Source organism: Gadus macrocephalus, chromosome 12, assembly GCF_031168955.1.
Source record: "Gadus macrocephalus chromosome 12, ASM3116895v1".
NCBI lineage: Eukaryota > Metazoa > Chordata > Actinopteri > Gadiformes > Gadidae > Gadus > Gadus macrocephalus.
The window spans coordinates 17,608,060-17,625,043 of record NC_082393.1 but is presented as its reverse complement, the minus strand read 5'-3'; the positions used below and the strand labels follow the sequence as shown (position 1 = coordinate 17,625,043).

Sequence of the window (16,984 nt, the reverse complement as noted above, 5' to 3'; positions counted from 1 at the left end):
CTGAGTTTGGAACAGCAGCCTACCCGGACCCCTGCAAAAACATCTTCTCCAGGTTCTTAATTTAGGCCTTTTGTTTTTCGACTTTTTAGTTACCTAATAAGGTCATTTATTGGGCACTTGTGTACTTATATTGCTGCATGATGAAAGATGACTCTCTAAATGTTGTACCAGCCACAGACAATGTGGAGGAATCTGCTGGAAGGGCTCATCTATAGACCAATGACCTACAGGCACACCCAGATGTATGCTAAACCCTCCCTGGTCCTCATGCTCGACCCTGAAATAGTATTAAATTATTACAGCATAATTGAAATTAGATCATTGTTTGTAAAAAATACAAAATGATGCTACAACCTAATTAAGGCCTACAATCATCCTTGTGTGTGTGTGTGTGTGTGTGTGTGTGTGTGTGTGTGTGTGTGTGTGTGTGTGTGTGTGTGTGTGTTTGTGTGTGGTGTGTGTGTGTGTGTGTGTGTGTGTGTGTGTGTGTGTGTGTGTGTGCGTGCATAGATTCTTCACCTACTTCCAAGGCATTGAAGTGACAGATAACTGCCTCGTGAACATCTATCCAATTGGTGAAGACTTCTATGCCGTCACAGAGACCAACTTCATCACCAAGGTGGATCCTGATTCGCTTGAGACATTAAAAAAGGTGAGACCTGATTGGTTGACCACACAATCTGACTAACTGAGTATAACCTTGGTTTTTGTTGCCATCTTTACATGCAGCTGGTGCTGGGAAACACACAGCTTCATTTGTTTATTATTTTCCCAAGAGTGTGTCCTTACTTAAACTGATGGGTTTGTGTGTTTGTTTGTGTGTGCATGTGTGTATCAGGTGGACCTGTGTGATTACCTCTCAGTGAACGGGGTGACAGCCCACCCGCACACTGATGCAGATGGCAGCGTGTATAACATCGGCAACTGCTTTGGGAAGAACATGAGCCTGGCCTACAACATCATTAAGATCCCTCCTCCTCAGAAAGGTGGCTTTGTGGCACACAAAGGGGGTTACTTTTCCCAATTCTGTCATATCAAACTACCATGAAAGTACCCCAACAGACCTTGTCCACGACTCCTTCTCTTGGCTGATCACATGCTATTACATGCATGTCATTTAAATCGACTACCTTGGTTCATCTGTCTTTCTTCAAGACGGGTCCGATCCCCTGAAGAGGTCTGAGGTGGTGGTACAGCTCCCCAGCAGCGAGAGATTTAAACCCTCCTACGTACACAGGTATGCTGCCCGTGAGCTCCAAACCCTGCTCTCTCTCTCACAGGCCTCGGAAAAAGAACATCAGTCTATCGGTCAATATTCATCTCCTCCTTTGTGCCTGTCTGTTTTGTGTGAAGCTTCGGGATGACAGAGAACCACTTTGTGTTTGTGGAGCAGCCGGTGAAGATTAACCTGCTTAAGTTTCTGTCTTCCTGGAGCCTCCGAGGGACCAACTACATGGACTGCTTCGAGTCCAACGAGTACATCGGGGTAGGAGGTGCACATGTCTCGGGACACAATTGTTTGTGAAAGCGATAACTGTTTAGGAAAGAAACATGAACACAAACATTCTGATTATATTTAGATGAATTGAGGTGCCATAATATAATTGAGACTATTATTTTATAAAAAATAAATTCTGGATATAGAATAATATATATGAATATATGAATAATATATTATATTGATTATGATAATATAATATTGATATAATCTGAATACATACTTCATGCATAAGTATACACTCTATCTGATGTAACCGTGTATGTGTGTGTGTACGTGTGTGTGTGTATGTGTGTGTGTGTATTGGTGTGTGTGTGTGTGTTGATCAGACATGGTTCCACGTGGCCACTAGGGATCCGGCCGCCTATCTGAGCAGTCACAAGTTCCAGACGTCGGCATTCAACGTGTTCCACCACATCAACGCTTATGAGGACCAGGGCTTCATCGTGGTCGACCTCTGCACGTGGAAGGGGTGCGTAGGGGTCTGACTCACACACCATACACACATTTACTATGTAATTCTCCCAACCTCTCTGTCCATCTTTCTGGCACTGATGGTTTAAAAGCTGTATTGACTTTTTATATATTTTTGGTTTACTTTAGTACTTAGAAAAGCTCTATATGAATACAATCAAAATACAATGAGGAACTGAAGGGGAAATGGGATCAAAGGATTACAGTTACATTTACTACTCCACAATACAACTAAAACAAATGTCTTATTATTTAAGTAAATTCCATTGAATGTTTTTGAGTCAGTGTACGTTTTTCTATTGCTTCTTCTCTTTGTCTGTCACTCCCTCTCTCATTCACTCATGCATTAAATGTTGTTGTGATTCATGTTATTTTATATGTATGTGTTGTTTTTTTTGCCTCTGTGATTAGTAAGTTAGATTTACGAGTGTTAATAAAGGTTTCCTCTCATGCCCTGCAGGAGTGATTTTGTGTATAACTACCTGTATCTGGCCAACATGAGGGCTGAGTGGGACAAGGTGAAAGAATCCGCCATGAGGGCTCCTCAGCCGGAGGTCAGACGCTACGTGCTACCTCTAGACATATACAGGGTGGGCCCCGCAAACACACACACACACACCTACACAGGCATGCACGTACGCACGCAAACACACACACACACACACACACACACACACACACACACACACACACACACACACACACACACACACACACACACACACACACACACACACACACACACACACACACACACACACCGACACACCTATTTTCTCATTTTAAATTCATTGGTATCAGAACTGGCAGGCAGTCTGAATATGAATTTTTATTTTTGTATAGGAAGAGCAAGGAAAAAACCTGGTTTCCCTGTCCTACACCACGGCAACTGCGGTTCTCCGTAGCGATGGGACGGTCTGGCTGGAACCTGAGGTTCTCTTCTCTGGACCTCGACAGGGTGAGGAAAACACACGCGCACACGCATATACACATTGTGCGTGCATGTGGCAGCACAGTGTGTGATATACCTCACAGCACTGTGCACGAAGATATACACTGAAACTTAGAGGCCTGGACAGACAATAGGGGGAATTGGCACTGGCAAATTGTTAGTATCCTATTTCACTAGCTTATGAAGTTTATACATGACATACATGTTCATTGCTCTCATTCTTTCCTTACTTTTCTCTGTCTCTCTCTGACTTCCAAAGCGTTTGAGTTTCCTCAGATTAATTACTCAAGGTGTTCTGGGAAGAACTACCGCTACGTGTACGGCCTGGGACTGAACCACTTCATTCCAGACAGGGTAGGTCAGCTGGCCACATTCACATGCAAGTGCAAAACACACACACACCTAAAAACCACCCCTTGAAATATCTTCCCACTATGAAAGCAAGATGCAAACATGTTCCTAAAATGCAGGCATGTTCCTCAAATGCTAGGTAATTATTTTATAATAATACAGAAAACACATTTTACCTGACGTTTTTTTGTTACAATTCTATATTAAAATGCGTATCATTTGTTTTGATCTTCTCTCAAGATCCTCTGAAACTAAGCACTTGTTGGTTGTAGATTGTCAAGCTCAACGTCCGAACCAAAGACACACGGCTGTGGCAGGAGGAGGACTCCTATCCCTCTGAACCTCTGTTCATACCAACGCCTGGGGCCATAGATGAAGATGATGGTCGGTTCACACGCAAACACACACAGAAACACAAGCTCGCAAATATCAACATGGTCATGTCACGTGTTATCACTTAACACACATGCAGGTCAACACAGAAGCACACAAATACACGATCGCTGGTCTATATTCTCTAAATTCCTCTCGTACACACACACACACACACAAATCCCCATGTCCTTCTTGTGTCCAGGTGTGTTGCTGAGTATTGTGGTGAAGCCGGGTGCTGAGAGGCCGAGCTTCTTGTTGGTGCTTGATGCCAGGCAGATGACCGAGCTGGCAAGGGCTTCTGTCAACACCATTATCCCTGTCACCCTACATGGCACGTACAAGCCACGGACCCCCTAGCCTTTAGTGTTAATCCACTACCGTCGACCCCACCCAGCCCTGTCCTTGACGGAGGTGAAGAAAGTGTCACTGCAGTGAGATCTTCCAGCTTTTAAAATTGATTTCTCACCATTTGGTTGCTAGTGCCTTGTGTCCATAGGTTGTTAGTGTGCCTGTCCCAAACATGCAGTTGTTAGCATTGCATCAGTCAGGTAGTGTATTTCCATCAGCCACAATAGACTACATATACTAGGTGTACATTTGATGTTAATAATGCAGTGTTACGATGCCTTTTATGTTAGCACCTCAGGCCAAATATAGTCATTCAAGGATTATAACCTGAAGGAACAATAGTAGGCACGATTTGAGAGTTGGAAAGAGAGCAATATCATAAAAAAAGCAGCAAAAAATGTCAACCCTCGCTCTCTACGTTCCTCGGGCAATGTGTTACATTCAGGGAACCCACGAAGATGGGTTCCCTGGTGCAGGGAATCCATCTTACACAGGCAAGATGGATACCATTCAGGTGCCCTGAATGGTAAAACATTATTTTATTTTGTTATCAAGGAAAGAACTTTCACAGTACTTTTACAGTACAATTGATTGATACCTAAATTGTACCTTTATATATGTTTAATAATGTTCATCTATTTCAGATATATTGTATCGTACTATGTTTAATATCGGTCCGAAATATATATACATTTTAGTTTTATACAAATAAACACCAGATTTACATTTCATTGCTCATTCACAATATGTGTTTTAAATGATCAGAAGTCACACAAATATCAACACTAACAATCGTCATACAGAAAAATGTGTCAAATTTTTTTCCTACTACTTCAAATACTTTTCTATTCATTTGTATTAATTTCGTAGTTTATTTCCAGTGACTAATGAATGAAAAGATTAGACAAGGCATCTCTAGTGTGACTGGAAAAGCTGCAGTATATACTCAGTATACTGTATCCTCATATACTCAGTATAAGGTAGGCTCTACATCCTCAGCAGAGGGGCCCTTTGCTTCTCTGTGGAGATCTGATATTGCTGTTGCCTGATGATGTCTAGACAGGCTCGGAGTACCTAAACACAAGGGAGGGAAAATGTCATGAGGCGATTTTTTTTACTTTTGTGAACATTAAAATCATCTTTTTACAGAAATAATGTCCCAAGTTGTCATTTCATGCTAACAATGCTAATAAAATACAACTAAATTAATTATTTTGTGCATGAGCGTTATGAAATAGCTTTAACAGGGATTCCCATTTATAACCTATTGGCACATAGAATGGCGTAGGAAAGTGGAAATGCCTCACAGTACATGATACACCCTAGTGATTGATTTCCTGTTCAAAGAGATTAAAGATAACCTCACTAATTTTAATTCTGAATTTCCCGGTACAAAGTAACCTATTTTGCTTGTCCCACACAAAGGCACAACAACTGCAAAAAAATAAACCTGCATCCTGCACCCCTTCAGACACAGTGACGCAAGGTATTTTTCCTTGGATGGCGAAGACATTCAATGAATAATTCATGACAATGTGACCTCAAACGTCACCTTACTAGCAGGTAAGTTAAATCAGAGCAATTGTACCTACTACATCAAATACTTTTCTACTCATTTCGAAAAATAAATCCAGTGACTAATGAATGAAAGAAATTGACAAGACATCTCTCTCAATTAGCACAGAGGTTAGGTGCACGGCACCAGTCTGATAGTCAGGTTTCGGAATTGAAAGATGGTTAAGTTTAGGTTTAAGGTAAGAGATAGTTCAATTAAGTATTTATCTAGGATTTAGATTAAAGATTGTTAAATTGAGATATTCGGTTAGGGATGATTATGTCTGAGCATTAGTTTGGATATGGTTAAGTTTAGGTATCAGGTCAGATATGGTTAATTTAAGGTTTTGGGTTAGAGATGGGGAGGTTTAAGGATTAGGTTAATTAGGAGTTGTGTGACGTCACGTTGTCATGAATTGTTCACAGATTATTCATGCAAGGTCTTTGCCATCCTGGGACCATAACATCGCTGACAGTAGTTGACTGAAGAAGGAATTAGCTGTACTGTGCTGATGGAAACCACGACAACAAGGAACAGGATTCAATTACCTTCCTGGTTTCCTGAGGGAGAATGATTCCATCGTCCCAGAGCCGACCAGATGAGAAGAACGCGGAGCTCTCCTCCTCCAGTTTCCTGTTTGCATCCTGCTCCTCCTCCTCTTCGCCACCGGGGGGCAGCAGAGAGCATGCATGGCCTGGGGCGATCACAGAGACTCTGGCGTTGGGCCACAGGAACAAGAAGTTGGGGTCGAAGGAGCGCCCGCACTGTTCGTAAAAGACAGGACGCAAGGATTGGAAGACTGAGTGCTCCTAGGTGGAGAGCATCCACTGAATATGCTGCTAAACTGCAGGCGAGTAAAATTAATCGTATAGGCAGCCAAGTTCATCTGGCTTCATCACAACCATTTACCATTGTAATCTATCTTAGAAAATACCAACAACTTTTTGTTTAAAGAAAAATTCCCATATGGGAATCACACATATAATACTGAGCATTAAAGACCTTCACACCAACATGATGGTTTATCTTCGGTAATCCACCAAATTTCCTAAATGCCCTAAATATTTGTTGAAGATGTGACGATGCTTGTTTACCTTCATGACATGAGTATGCAGTAATTTAACAATTAAAATAAATTGACTAAAAGCCACAATGAAAGTCAAAGTGGTGCCGTTTTGTGCCAGTGTTAGTACCAGATCTAGGAAAGGAAACTCACCATGGCATAGCTGTCGACACCATGGCAACCACCAATCACAACAGTGATCTTTGGGACCGAAGCACATGCCACCGCCGACATCATCGAACTCAGAGCCTTCAGACAGTTAGAGTTGACCTCTGCCTAAAACATACACACACCTTATTGTTTGTGTATTACACACCTGTATGTATGATTATGAAAAAAAAATACACACAAGCTTACATTACACAAAAATCCATATAATCACATTTGGAAGGTGGTTGGCGAGGGAATACCTGCGCCACGTCCAGCGTTTGCTTTGATCTGGGCACCGTGTTCTGGAGGAAGAGGAGGGGAATGTCTCTCTGGTCACACAACTGGACAAAATGGCTGCCTTTGAGTGATGCTTCATTGGACAGCTCTCCGTTGTTGGCTACTATACCCACTTGGTGGCTATCAATAGAAACAAAACACTTTATCATGTTTTTTACCTCGGGCAAAGGATCATGCAGATATGGTTATCTGGTCAATGTTTCGCTGCATGTGTCCCAACTCTTACCCGTGTATCTTGGCAAAACCAGTGACAAGGTTGGTGCCATAGCGAGCTTTGAACTCCTGGAATCTGCTGCCATCTGTCAAACGACTAATGACCTAGACGGGCAAACAACAAAAAGACGTCAACATCGCATGCATGAGAGTTCGGTCCTGGGCACATGTGTAATGTTCTTAACCCAAACATTATATCTGATTGTGTTTTAAACAAAGGGCTTCTCTGTGGGTTATCTGATACCATGCGGACGTCCAGACTGTGGTTGTAATTCAGTGGAGCCAGTTGAAGCAACTCTTCACAGCCATGTAAAGGCTCCTCTTCGGCCTTCCACCGCTGCTCGTCTTCCTCCTGGGGAAGTTCGAAGTTCAGGGTGGAAATTATGTTTCGTGTGCACTCATAGGCTTCCTTCTCATGCTTGGCAAAATGGTCCACACAGCCGCTGACTCTGAAACAAGACAGACATACAAGTTAGAACAAGGGTGGCGCAAGGTGTTCAACTCACAGCTTAAAAGCGCTGGGTTCAATGCCCGAAGTCTGCATCATTTTACAAGACAATGAACTGAATTCACTTTAGACAAAGTGTATCCTTAATGTCTTAATGTTATCTGCTGACATTTCCACCTATAACTTAATCAGAAGGAGTCTCTGTGCATGACTGCATGCATGTATGTTAATCTTCAGATTTAACCGACAACCGTTATTCTGATCGACTTCACACTTCTCCATAGCTGAGGACCCAAGGAAGTGCAGTGTCAGGTTTGAAGTTGTTTGGATGAGCGGTTCTCGTAAAAGCCTGCAAGAACGGGTGCTAATCCATATAAATTAATAGCCGAAAGTAAAAAACTGTTGCAATTGCAAAGTTTTAAAGTGTATTTGTCAGAAGTAGTAAGGGGTTAGGCACCAATTACTTTCTCAAGAACTGAGTAGCAGCAACCCCTAAGTTCTTATGTGAATGGGGTTCTTATACATGGGGTTGAGTTGTGTGTGTGTGTGTGTGTGTGTGTGTGTGTGTGTGTGTGTGTGTGTGTGTGTGTGTGTGTGTGTGTGTGTGTGTGTGTGTGTGTGTGTGTGTGTGTGTGTGTGTGTGTGTGTGTGTGTGTGTGTGTGTGTGTGTGTGTGTCCCCACTCAGAGTGAAGCTTGGCTCCACCCAGGTTCTCTGGTGTCACTTCCTCTCCGGTGGCAGCTTTAACGAGTGGCGGGCCTCCCAGGAATATAGTCCCTATGCGGTCCACCATCACCGTCTCCTCCGCCATGGTGGGTATATAAGCTCCCCCAGCTGTACACGAGCCACACACCACCGCCACCTACGGCAAGCACACACACCCGCTCAACTGATTGGTTGATATATAAATAAATGTGAGAGAGTGATTATTTATGTATTGAAAACAAACTTGACACTTTTTTACTGCTGATTAATGTTTGGGACAGTCTCATACATTGTCTGTGAGGTCCAGATTTAGTTGTTCAGAGTTTAATTTTACCTGTGGGATTTTCCTCGCAGACATTATGGCTTCATTGTAGAACGTCCTTCCGCCTTGGTTCTTGTCTGGAAAGATTTCTGACTGCATACGTAGATAAGGACACACATAGGCTTTGTAACAAAAATGTTACACTATTGACTGACTCAGCTATGATTAAAACTGCTAAGAGGCCACTAATGGCTACACCTTCCATAAGGTAACATGGGATTTGTGGATTTATGTACTAATGCCCGTAGTTCAGCAAATTATTGTTTTGTGGGGTTTGACTTTATATCGTTGGACAAAGCAGCCTCATCGATATTAAAGCTGCAGGTAGCCTCGACAGGGAATCACATGCCATGCTTGAAACTTTACCAGCGAGACATGGGGGCACATGTCTCACAGGCAAAGGGAATTCCTCACCATGACATATAAAACACAAGGCAGAAACAAGGTCGTCCATGTAGCTTCATCAGTCTTTGTGCCTGACAAATCCGCGCAAATATTTTCATTAAAATCGATGCATTAATCTCAGGATCCCTCATAACTTCCTTTCATAGGAAAGCTTTGTCATGCATGATCCTAGAGCACACAGACACATTTGTTTTCTGAGGAGAATATTAGTGTTATTCCAAAGCTTTCAAGGTACAGAGAAATCTCATGGGACTAACCCTAATGGGCAATGGGGGTTCAGCATGTCAAATAAGGCATTTATTTGAGTCTCTCTAAGTTTGACCGTGAATTACAACTCCCACTGTGTCTGAAGTGGTACCAAATGTTATGGAGACCTACCTAACTCAACTTTTTACTGAATTAATAAGAATCCCTGCAAAAAAAAAGGTACCCATTCAGAGCTGGAATAACAACTTATAAAGCGTTTACATTGAACCAAACCCTGTGCACACGTGTTTACCTGAAGTGGTAAAAACGCTCCTCCAGAATCAACCAGGTAGACACATGGGAGGCGGTTCTGGATGGCCACTTCCTGTGCCCGCAGCTGCTTCTTCACTGTGATTGGATAAGCGGTGCCGCCCTTCACAGTGGCATCGTTGGCAATGAACACGCACCACAGGCCATTGATCCGGCCTATGCCTGAATGAATGCGCAGTAATCACAGATTGGACACGCAGGTAAAAGGGACGAAGCAGCACCCACACCCTATATGGGCTGCTTTATATTTCAGTGATTATAAGTGTTATGGCTTGAGCTTTAGCAATAGAATGATAGGGTTTTGGCTGAAGGCTTCAGCAATATAATGATAGGGTTATGGCTATAGACTATAGCAATAGAATGATAGGGTTATGGCTGAAGGCTTCAGCAATAGAATGATAGGGTAATGGCTATAGGCTTCAGCAATAGAATGATAGGGTAATGGCAGTAGGTTAAAGCAAGAGAATGATAGAGTAATGGCTGTAGGCTATAGCAAGAGAGTGATGGGGTAATGACTGTAGGCTATAGCAATAGAATCAAAGGCTTTCTAACCTGTTAAGCATCCAGCTGAAGGGATATCTCCGTAGGGGAGACCCAAACCAGCCAACGGCGAAAGTTCCAGGAAGTCCTCATCATCCAAAAGCAGGCGAAGGCGATCATTTACCAGCAACTTATTGTTCCTCTGAGTGTGTCTGGCAATGGCATTCTCCCCACCCCCCTTTCTCACCTTCTTCATCAACTCCTCATACCTGGGATCAAGTGTGTGTGTGTGTGTGTGTGTGTGTGTGTGTGTGTGTGTGTGTGTGTGTGTGTGTGTGTGTGTGTGTGTGTGTGTGTGTGTGTGAGAGTGAGAGAGAGAGAGAATCTACATGGTGAGTAGTACACATGTTTACGTCATAGTTAATGTAAACATGAGAACCCATTCGATGACGCATATGCAAGCATGTATAAATGGTTCAAACGCACTTGTTTTGGCAGGCAGTGCTGTTTTTAAGGTTAGCTTCGCAAACATGCCGAAATAAAGGCTGGAGGGGCAGGTCAAGCGCAGAGAAGGCACTGGGCAGAGCTCTTCTTCTTCTTGGCCCGGAGCTCATGGGTCGGGTAGGACTTTGCACATGGTGTTGTCTGTGTCTGGTCGATTGAATGACAAAAAGGAATTAAATTTGATGCATGACTACATCTGCATACCTAGTTATGTGAAATGTATGTGAAATAGCTACCATTTGACATCCCCTCACAGTTTTCGAAAATGATTGCCCACCCAGAGTGACCACACAGGTGACCCCCATGGATATAATTATTTATCTGCATTATTTTGAGGTCAAATAGTTAGTGAATTAAAGTGAAGAGAGAATAATTGCTTTGTACTGGCCTGAGTGACAGGATTTGGAAATCCGAAGCAGAATGGCAAGAGAAGAAGCTGCAATGCCCTGGACTCCTGCAGCACGGGGTGATGTAGTTATTACTTGATACCATTAGTACATCATCTTTAAACTCCTGTATACTGAATTGACTTGTGGTGCTGCAACGCATAAAGTGTAAGCCTGATGGATGTCAAAATGTAAACATGAATCATTCACCAGTCTCTATTTTTTCCTGGCTTCAGTGACAGAGAATGAGAGAAGGACGCGTTTCCTCCTCCACAAACACTCCTAAAGATGTGAAGAATGGAAGATAGATACTCATTATAAAATGGACACAATCCGGGTGCTTAGGCTTGTTTGCATCACATTTGCAAGACATATAGCTTTTATCAAGGGATCAATGAATGTTCCCAATATAAAACTGTGCCAAAGGTCGAGGGGCGGATTTGAAGCTACTTTCATCATTGTATACACATAACACACGAAATGACTGAGAATCCTACCTCGTAATGTAGCGATACATTTGTTTAGTGTTATTCCTACAACATAACAACATGAAACCTATACAGAGCATACAATAATGTATGTAGTCAGATCTAATTATACTTCTTCAAATGTGTTTCAGTGTACGTCGAAACAGTTTCGATGCAATGCTGCCTCCTACTGCATTGGAGAGCCCGTATGATACGTTTCCCATTTCAATGGATTCTGAATCCAATGGATCCATGGATCCAGACCTTATTAAGATCATGCATCTAACAGCAAAAAATAATTCTCTTTGTATTTACATATTGGCTATTTATATTTCCATATGTTAATCTATCCTGGCCCAATTTTAGCATATGCATTTTAATTATTGTCAAATCTTTTTCCATTTTTAAATATCACTTACATCCTCGTTATATATTTCTGTCATCTATAGCCCATTACATAATCACTGAATTTATCAAAAATTAATACGATTCAGCATTCACCACAGCTATAAACAATCCGCTCCGGTCCCCACCAATAGGGGATGCTACAGCAGAGGCTACAGTTTCAGAGCCGCATTCCTAGGAGCGCATGTGTGCCCCATGGACCTAATAAAAGTGTGCCCAGACCCTAGTGGGTATTTGTCGATAGATGGCGCTGTCGATCAATAATCGGATCTTCGCCGCCAGCGATCGGACCATGGTTCGGACGGGCCCACGCTTAAAGAGTAATGCAATTAGGTTTCCCAAAGATGAAGCCAGTTAATATAACTAAATATCATCAATATTCATGGCCTATTGGCCTTTAAGCTATACGTCGACTTACTGTCCATGCATTGACAACGATCAAGTTGTTTGTGTTCATAATATACAAAGTGTCGGCTATTCTATGTAAAATACATTCAAATTGGGTGCAAAATGCCCCTTTGTAGTTTATGCTCGTATCCCTTCTAAAAAAATCCCATTTGAATTGGCTTATGTATTTGACACGGGGTGACGAGGAGAGCATTTCATGTGTATAAGGTCTGTCTGCGCATTTTATTCCTGTTGTTCCCTGGTACCAAATTAATGTAGGTGCACCGGTGGGGCGGTCCTGCATGCTCCTGCATTTCGCTGATTCAGACGGGGAGGCAGGCACTAGGAGGCAGGGACTGGGAGGTGTAGCAGTGTGGGACTGCATTAGAAGAGGAGAGCAGTGGAGAACGACGCGGGCGAAGCAGAGCTGTGGGCCAAAGGAAGAAGTGCGTGTCCGTGTGGTGTGTGTGTGTGTGTGTGTGTGTGTGTGCATGCTTGTTGACGCTGCTGACGGACGGGATTGGGAAACCAGCGGCAGTCCGGGCGAGTTTCAGCGGGGGATACGGTGTTAAATCTTGGAAGAACTTGGGATAGGACTTCGCCATGAGTTGGGGAACGGAGCTCTGGGTATGTAGTCCATGTCGTCATGTTTTTTCGGCAAAGCGTTTTGGTGTTCTTTGTTTCTGCGGGGACAACCCACTTAACCTCATATTTCGGGGAAGGAAGGTGCCGTGTTACCTTTAGCATTGTGTAAGAAAACTGCTAATGTTAGCCAACCGGCTATTAGCCGATACTGCTAAGCTAGCTAATCTTCCATGCACCTTCGCCTTGGTGACAGCGGGCTAAACAATAGGCAGGTCCAGCAAAAAAACCTTTTATCATTCATGTGAGGCAAACCGCTTTGTCATCGCAACAAAATACAATGGGATCCTTTATAATTATTTACCTCAGTTATGTTGTTGGGAATGTACCATATTATCAAAATGATTTTTGGGTTCTTTTTTCATGTCACACCCATTTTATCAGTGGGGATCGCAGAGTCTGGGATACTGCTGTACTGGAGCAGTGAAGTGATAGGATTCGCTTATTGGACGCTGTGGTTTAAAAATAAAAAAACACTCCGAAAAAATGTATAGCGTGAACATATTTTAAAATCACTTCTCATTGATTTTATCTGAGCCATATTGCCTTTTATAGAAAAACTTCCAGGGAGAGTGTGTCTGTGTGCGTGCGTGTGTGTGTGTGAGTGATACTACTGGGAGAGAGGGAGGGGGTGGATTGTGTGATTTCTACATTGTGGTATTCCGCTGTAATGGGAATTTGATAGAGGAACTCTAGGGTCTGTGCATCTCCTTGTCTGCAGCATGTAATACTACTTACTATGCTAGGACACACGGATAACCAAGGGCTTCTAACATCGTTTGTAGACAAATGAAACTGAAATTATAACGTTATTTGGATTGTTTTTCTTGTCAATATTATCATAATGCACTAGTGTGTATTCCCTTGTTTTGGTGCTAGCATGTGGCTGTTGTGTCCTGTTGGCTGCAATCCAGCTTCTTTGATCATCCTATTACTGGGCTGCCTTCCTGTTCTCCATCTCTCACACACACACGCGCACTATTAGGAACAGCCTGTATGTGTTTGTAGTGTGTATACGAGAGGTGTTTGTGCATGGTGTATGTTGCCATGCTGTGTCTGGTCTGTTAGGCGGAGGTGAGCCAGAGGCTAGCACAGTGAGGCAGGTCCCCTCTGACTAAAGGACTAGAGACAGACAGACTGGTGGTCTGATCCTCAGCCGGCTCAATAAGAAAGCTAGGAGCAGCCTAGAGATAGAAAAACGCCCAAGGTAGGAGAACAGACGTGTTTCTAAACTGGAGCAAATTTGCCATCATGCCTGCTTTGCTACAACCACTATGCAACCTTTTTTAAAGTAGTATATTTACGTATCCCAAAACTGCTCTCATGTGGAGACACTCTAATTGAAAAACAATATATGCCTCGTAAGAGTTTTTTTGTTTGACGTTTCAAGCTTTTTGGTTCACCTCTTTAGTGGTGTGATGTTTGGCTCGGCTCACTTAGGGAACACACTTTCAGTGGCTTGGGTCTCTGGCTAGATACACCCCAACGCTTTCCCGTAGTGCTTTTACTAGGTCAACAGTCTGCTGCTTAGCAGGTGACAGCAGGTGTGTATGAAGTCACATGCTGGACGCCAAGGATACTGTCCCAGGTCCATCAAGCTGTTAGTGTGGGGCTGGTCAAGCCTTCTCTCTGCCTCTGTCTCTGTCTCTCTGTGGAGTTGAGAGATAAGGGAGGAGAAAGAGAGTGGAGAAACAGGTGAAAGGAGCAGGGAGAGAGTGAGGAGATGGGTCAGAGAAGGAGGGGAGAGTGGGGAGACGGCTGTGAGGAGGGAGGATTTTCAACAACAATTTGATGAACACCGCCTTCCCCCAAACATCTGCAATGCAACAGCTTATGTTCAACAGATTCTCTCTTTCGCTCTTTGCCAATAGCACAGTTGTCCAGCAGAACAACACAACACTCATGCACAAGACGTGCATGGTTCTCTCTCTCTACCTCTCCCCCACAGCTGGTCGCTTCTTGCTTTTCGCTCGTTTTCAAGATATGTCCCCAGCTCCACCGCCCACACTTCCTTTCTCTCTCTCACCCCTCCCCCCCTCCCTGGATGCAGTCACAGCTGTATCTTTTGGAATAGACCTGTGCTCACTTAAGTCTTTTCAAATGAAGAAACTGTACACTGAGTGAACAATAAAATTCACTCAAAGTCAAAGAGCTACCTTACTAGTATGATAAGATCTTCTATTTTCCTAAGCCGTCACTATATTTCTCACAGAAATCCTTGTTATTTGAACCAACAAGCAACAGTACTGGGGGTGGAGGGTGAATTTCACACAGCCGGTCACAGTGTATTTGTTATGTCTTTTAATGGCATTTAGTTTCCCAGCCTGCACTTAATGTTCCAAATATGAACAGTACTTTTCCTCATAAATGCTAGTTAACATTCAACGCAAATTGGATTTGGATTCTGAAAGGCTTAAGAGTATCTCAGTTGACTGCTTTGCGAAGGTAACCAAGGGGGCATTATGTAAACAAACATGGGCATGTTTCCTTGAATTCGATGCATGATGCTACGCTACTGCATAACTTGTCCCATTAGCCAATCCTTTCCCTACTACCGAGCCCTTCTTCCCGAGGAGGACTTGTGGTATGACTTTCTGGAACAGTCTGGGAGTTCAACAGAAACCCTACTTTTACATCACATGGAGGTATCCAGATACCAAATGAAGGAACGAAATGTCCTCCACTGTGTGGAGGTTCTCTGCTGGCTCATACAGCTGTGCGACAAGGCCTCTCTAGGAAGTGGATGCTGACTAACCAGTAGAGGATTAAAGCACTTCCAGACCTCCTCTGTGTCATAGCTGTTTTTTTTTCTTTTTTTCGAGACTTCAAACCCCTGCCTTCCTGTCCTACTGGCATGCTCAGAAGTCTCTCTGTCTCTCTGTCTCTCTGTCTCTCTGTGTGTCTGTGACAACAATTTTATTATTCAGCTACATTATTATACCGCAGGTTTAAGGACACATGGAACATTTCTGGAATTCCTTTCTTACCCTGGTAATTTTCCCTAGATTTCCAACCCAGTCATTATGCCAAAGTTTTGCTGGGGATGTGAAAGAGCAGTTGCATTTGTATGCTGGTAGACTGGGTTCTTAATTCTGCTATGAGTTTAAGGCTTTTGTCAAGGTTAGTTATTTAAACCAAAGGCTGCTTCTGTGTGTGTGTGGAGATGAGTCCAAGGTTTCTTCAGTGCCAGGGTGTGATGTGGGGCAGTAACATACCTACTGTTGATGAAGCGGTGCTTGTGTAGTAAACACGTCCACTCTCAGCTGCAACCTGCACAGCTTAGCAGCTCAAGTACCATCAGCTCTTAGGACAGGTATAATATTACAGGAGTGAACGGTAAGACTGAGTACTTAAAATGTCGAACAGACATTTTATGTATCTCCTGCTTATAGTGGTTGTATTAAGCTGCCTATTAAATATTGTGCTGTTAGATAGTAAAGGATATAAAACATGATTGGCTCCCTGTGAGCCAAATTAAGATTATTGTGGTAGGCATTGACATTGTTGCTACTGTGACATTTGATTGAAAAGATAATTATGAGATTAATAAAATTACTCACTGCTAAATTGTCAAATAATACCACCCAGTTAAACAGAAGATGAACTAACAGACATTTCAAATTTCAGTCTATTGTTTATATTGTGTAGTTAATGTTTTCCATTGTGTTGGATCTGTTTCCTCTTCTGTCCTTAGTTGGCGTGTGTGTGTGTGTGTGTGTGTGTGTGTGTGTGTGTGTGTGTGTGTGTGTGTGTGTGTGTGTGTGTGTGTGTGTGTGTGTGTGTGTGTGTGTGTGTGTGTGTGTGTGTGTGTGTGTGTGTGTGTGTGTGTGTGTGTGTGTGTGTTCATGGCAATAAAAGTGAGACAAAGTTCATAAATTGCACTTGCTCTCTATTTCTTCTGTGCCCTTTCCTTAAGCTCTTTTGGCTTTCCTTATTAGCAATGCCAACAAGCACACACCCCTAGCTCAATATCACCTGTCTGTTCAATCAGGATCTGGCATGTTGACACATTGTCTCCCCTCCAAGGCGTTGAGGTGACATG

The 16,984-nt window shown here is 43.0% G+C and overlaps 3 protein-coding genes across 4 annotated transcripts in view; 2 read left to right on the top strand and 1 right to left on the bottom strand.

Annotated features, from left to right (window-relative positions):
- Positions 1–4,641, top strand: part of LOC132468480 (retinal Mueller cells isomerohydrolase-like) — a 7,210-nt gene extending 2,569 nt beyond the window's left edge. Inside the window, exons 4-14 of the mRNA XM_060066203.1 lie at positions 1–52; positions 511–652; positions 839–986; positions 1,156–1,237; positions 1,354–1,486; positions 1,828–1,970; positions 2,433–2,562; positions 2,816–2,930; positions 3,184–3,278; positions 3,548–3,659; positions 3,853–4,641. The exon at positions 1–52 is cut by the window's left edge and continues 56 nt beyond it. Of these exons, the coding sequence (XP_059922186.1) occupies positions 1–52; positions 511–652; positions 839–986; positions 1,156–1,237; positions 1,354–1,486; positions 1,828–1,970; positions 2,433–2,562; positions 2,816–2,930; positions 3,184–3,278; positions 3,548–3,659; positions 3,853–4,007 (1,307 nt within the window). The 3' untranslated portion in view covers positions 4,008–4,641. The remainder of the gene's footprint in view (positions 53–510; positions 653–838; positions 987–1,155; positions 1,238–1,353; positions 1,487–1,827; positions 1,971–2,432; positions 2,563–2,815; positions 2,931–3,183; positions 3,279–3,547; positions 3,660–3,852) is intronic.
- A 4-nt stretch (positions 4,642–4,645) lies between these two features.
- On the bottom strand, positions 4,646–11,698 carry si:ch211-198n5.11 (methylcrotonoyl-coenzyme A carboxylase 2). Its single transcript, XM_060066202.1, has 13 exons — positions 11,539–11,698; positions 11,252–11,323; positions 10,638–11,109; positions 10,224–10,420; positions 9,655–9,833; positions 8,763–8,843; positions 8,407–8,585; positions 7,521–7,725; positions 7,290–7,381; positions 7,027–7,183; positions 6,770–6,892; positions 6,102–6,317; positions 4,646–5,072 (listed from the first exon to the last, which is right to left on the bottom strand). Exons 3-13 carry the CDS (start codon positions 10,763–10,765, stop codon positions 4,986–4,988), a joined length of 1,644 nt encoding a protein of 547 aa, XP_059922185.1. The 5' UTR covers positions 10,766–11,109; positions 11,252–11,323; positions 11,539–11,698; the 3' UTR covers positions 4,646–4,985.
- An 820-nt stretch (positions 11,699–12,518) lies between these two features.
- The window catches only part of fnbp1l (formin binding protein 1-like), a 38,877-nt gene continuing 34,411 nt past the window's right edge, over positions 12,519–16,984 (top strand). The window contains exon 1 of one of the 2 annotated variants that reach the window (XM_060066200.1): positions 12,519–12,927. In XM_060066200.1, coding sequence (XP_059922183.1) covers positions 12,904–12,927 — 24 coding nt within the window. In that variant the 5' untranslated portion in view covers positions 12,519–12,903. The remainder of the gene's footprint in view (positions 12,928–16,984) is intronic. The other variant, XM_060066201.1, reaches the window with a different exon arrangement.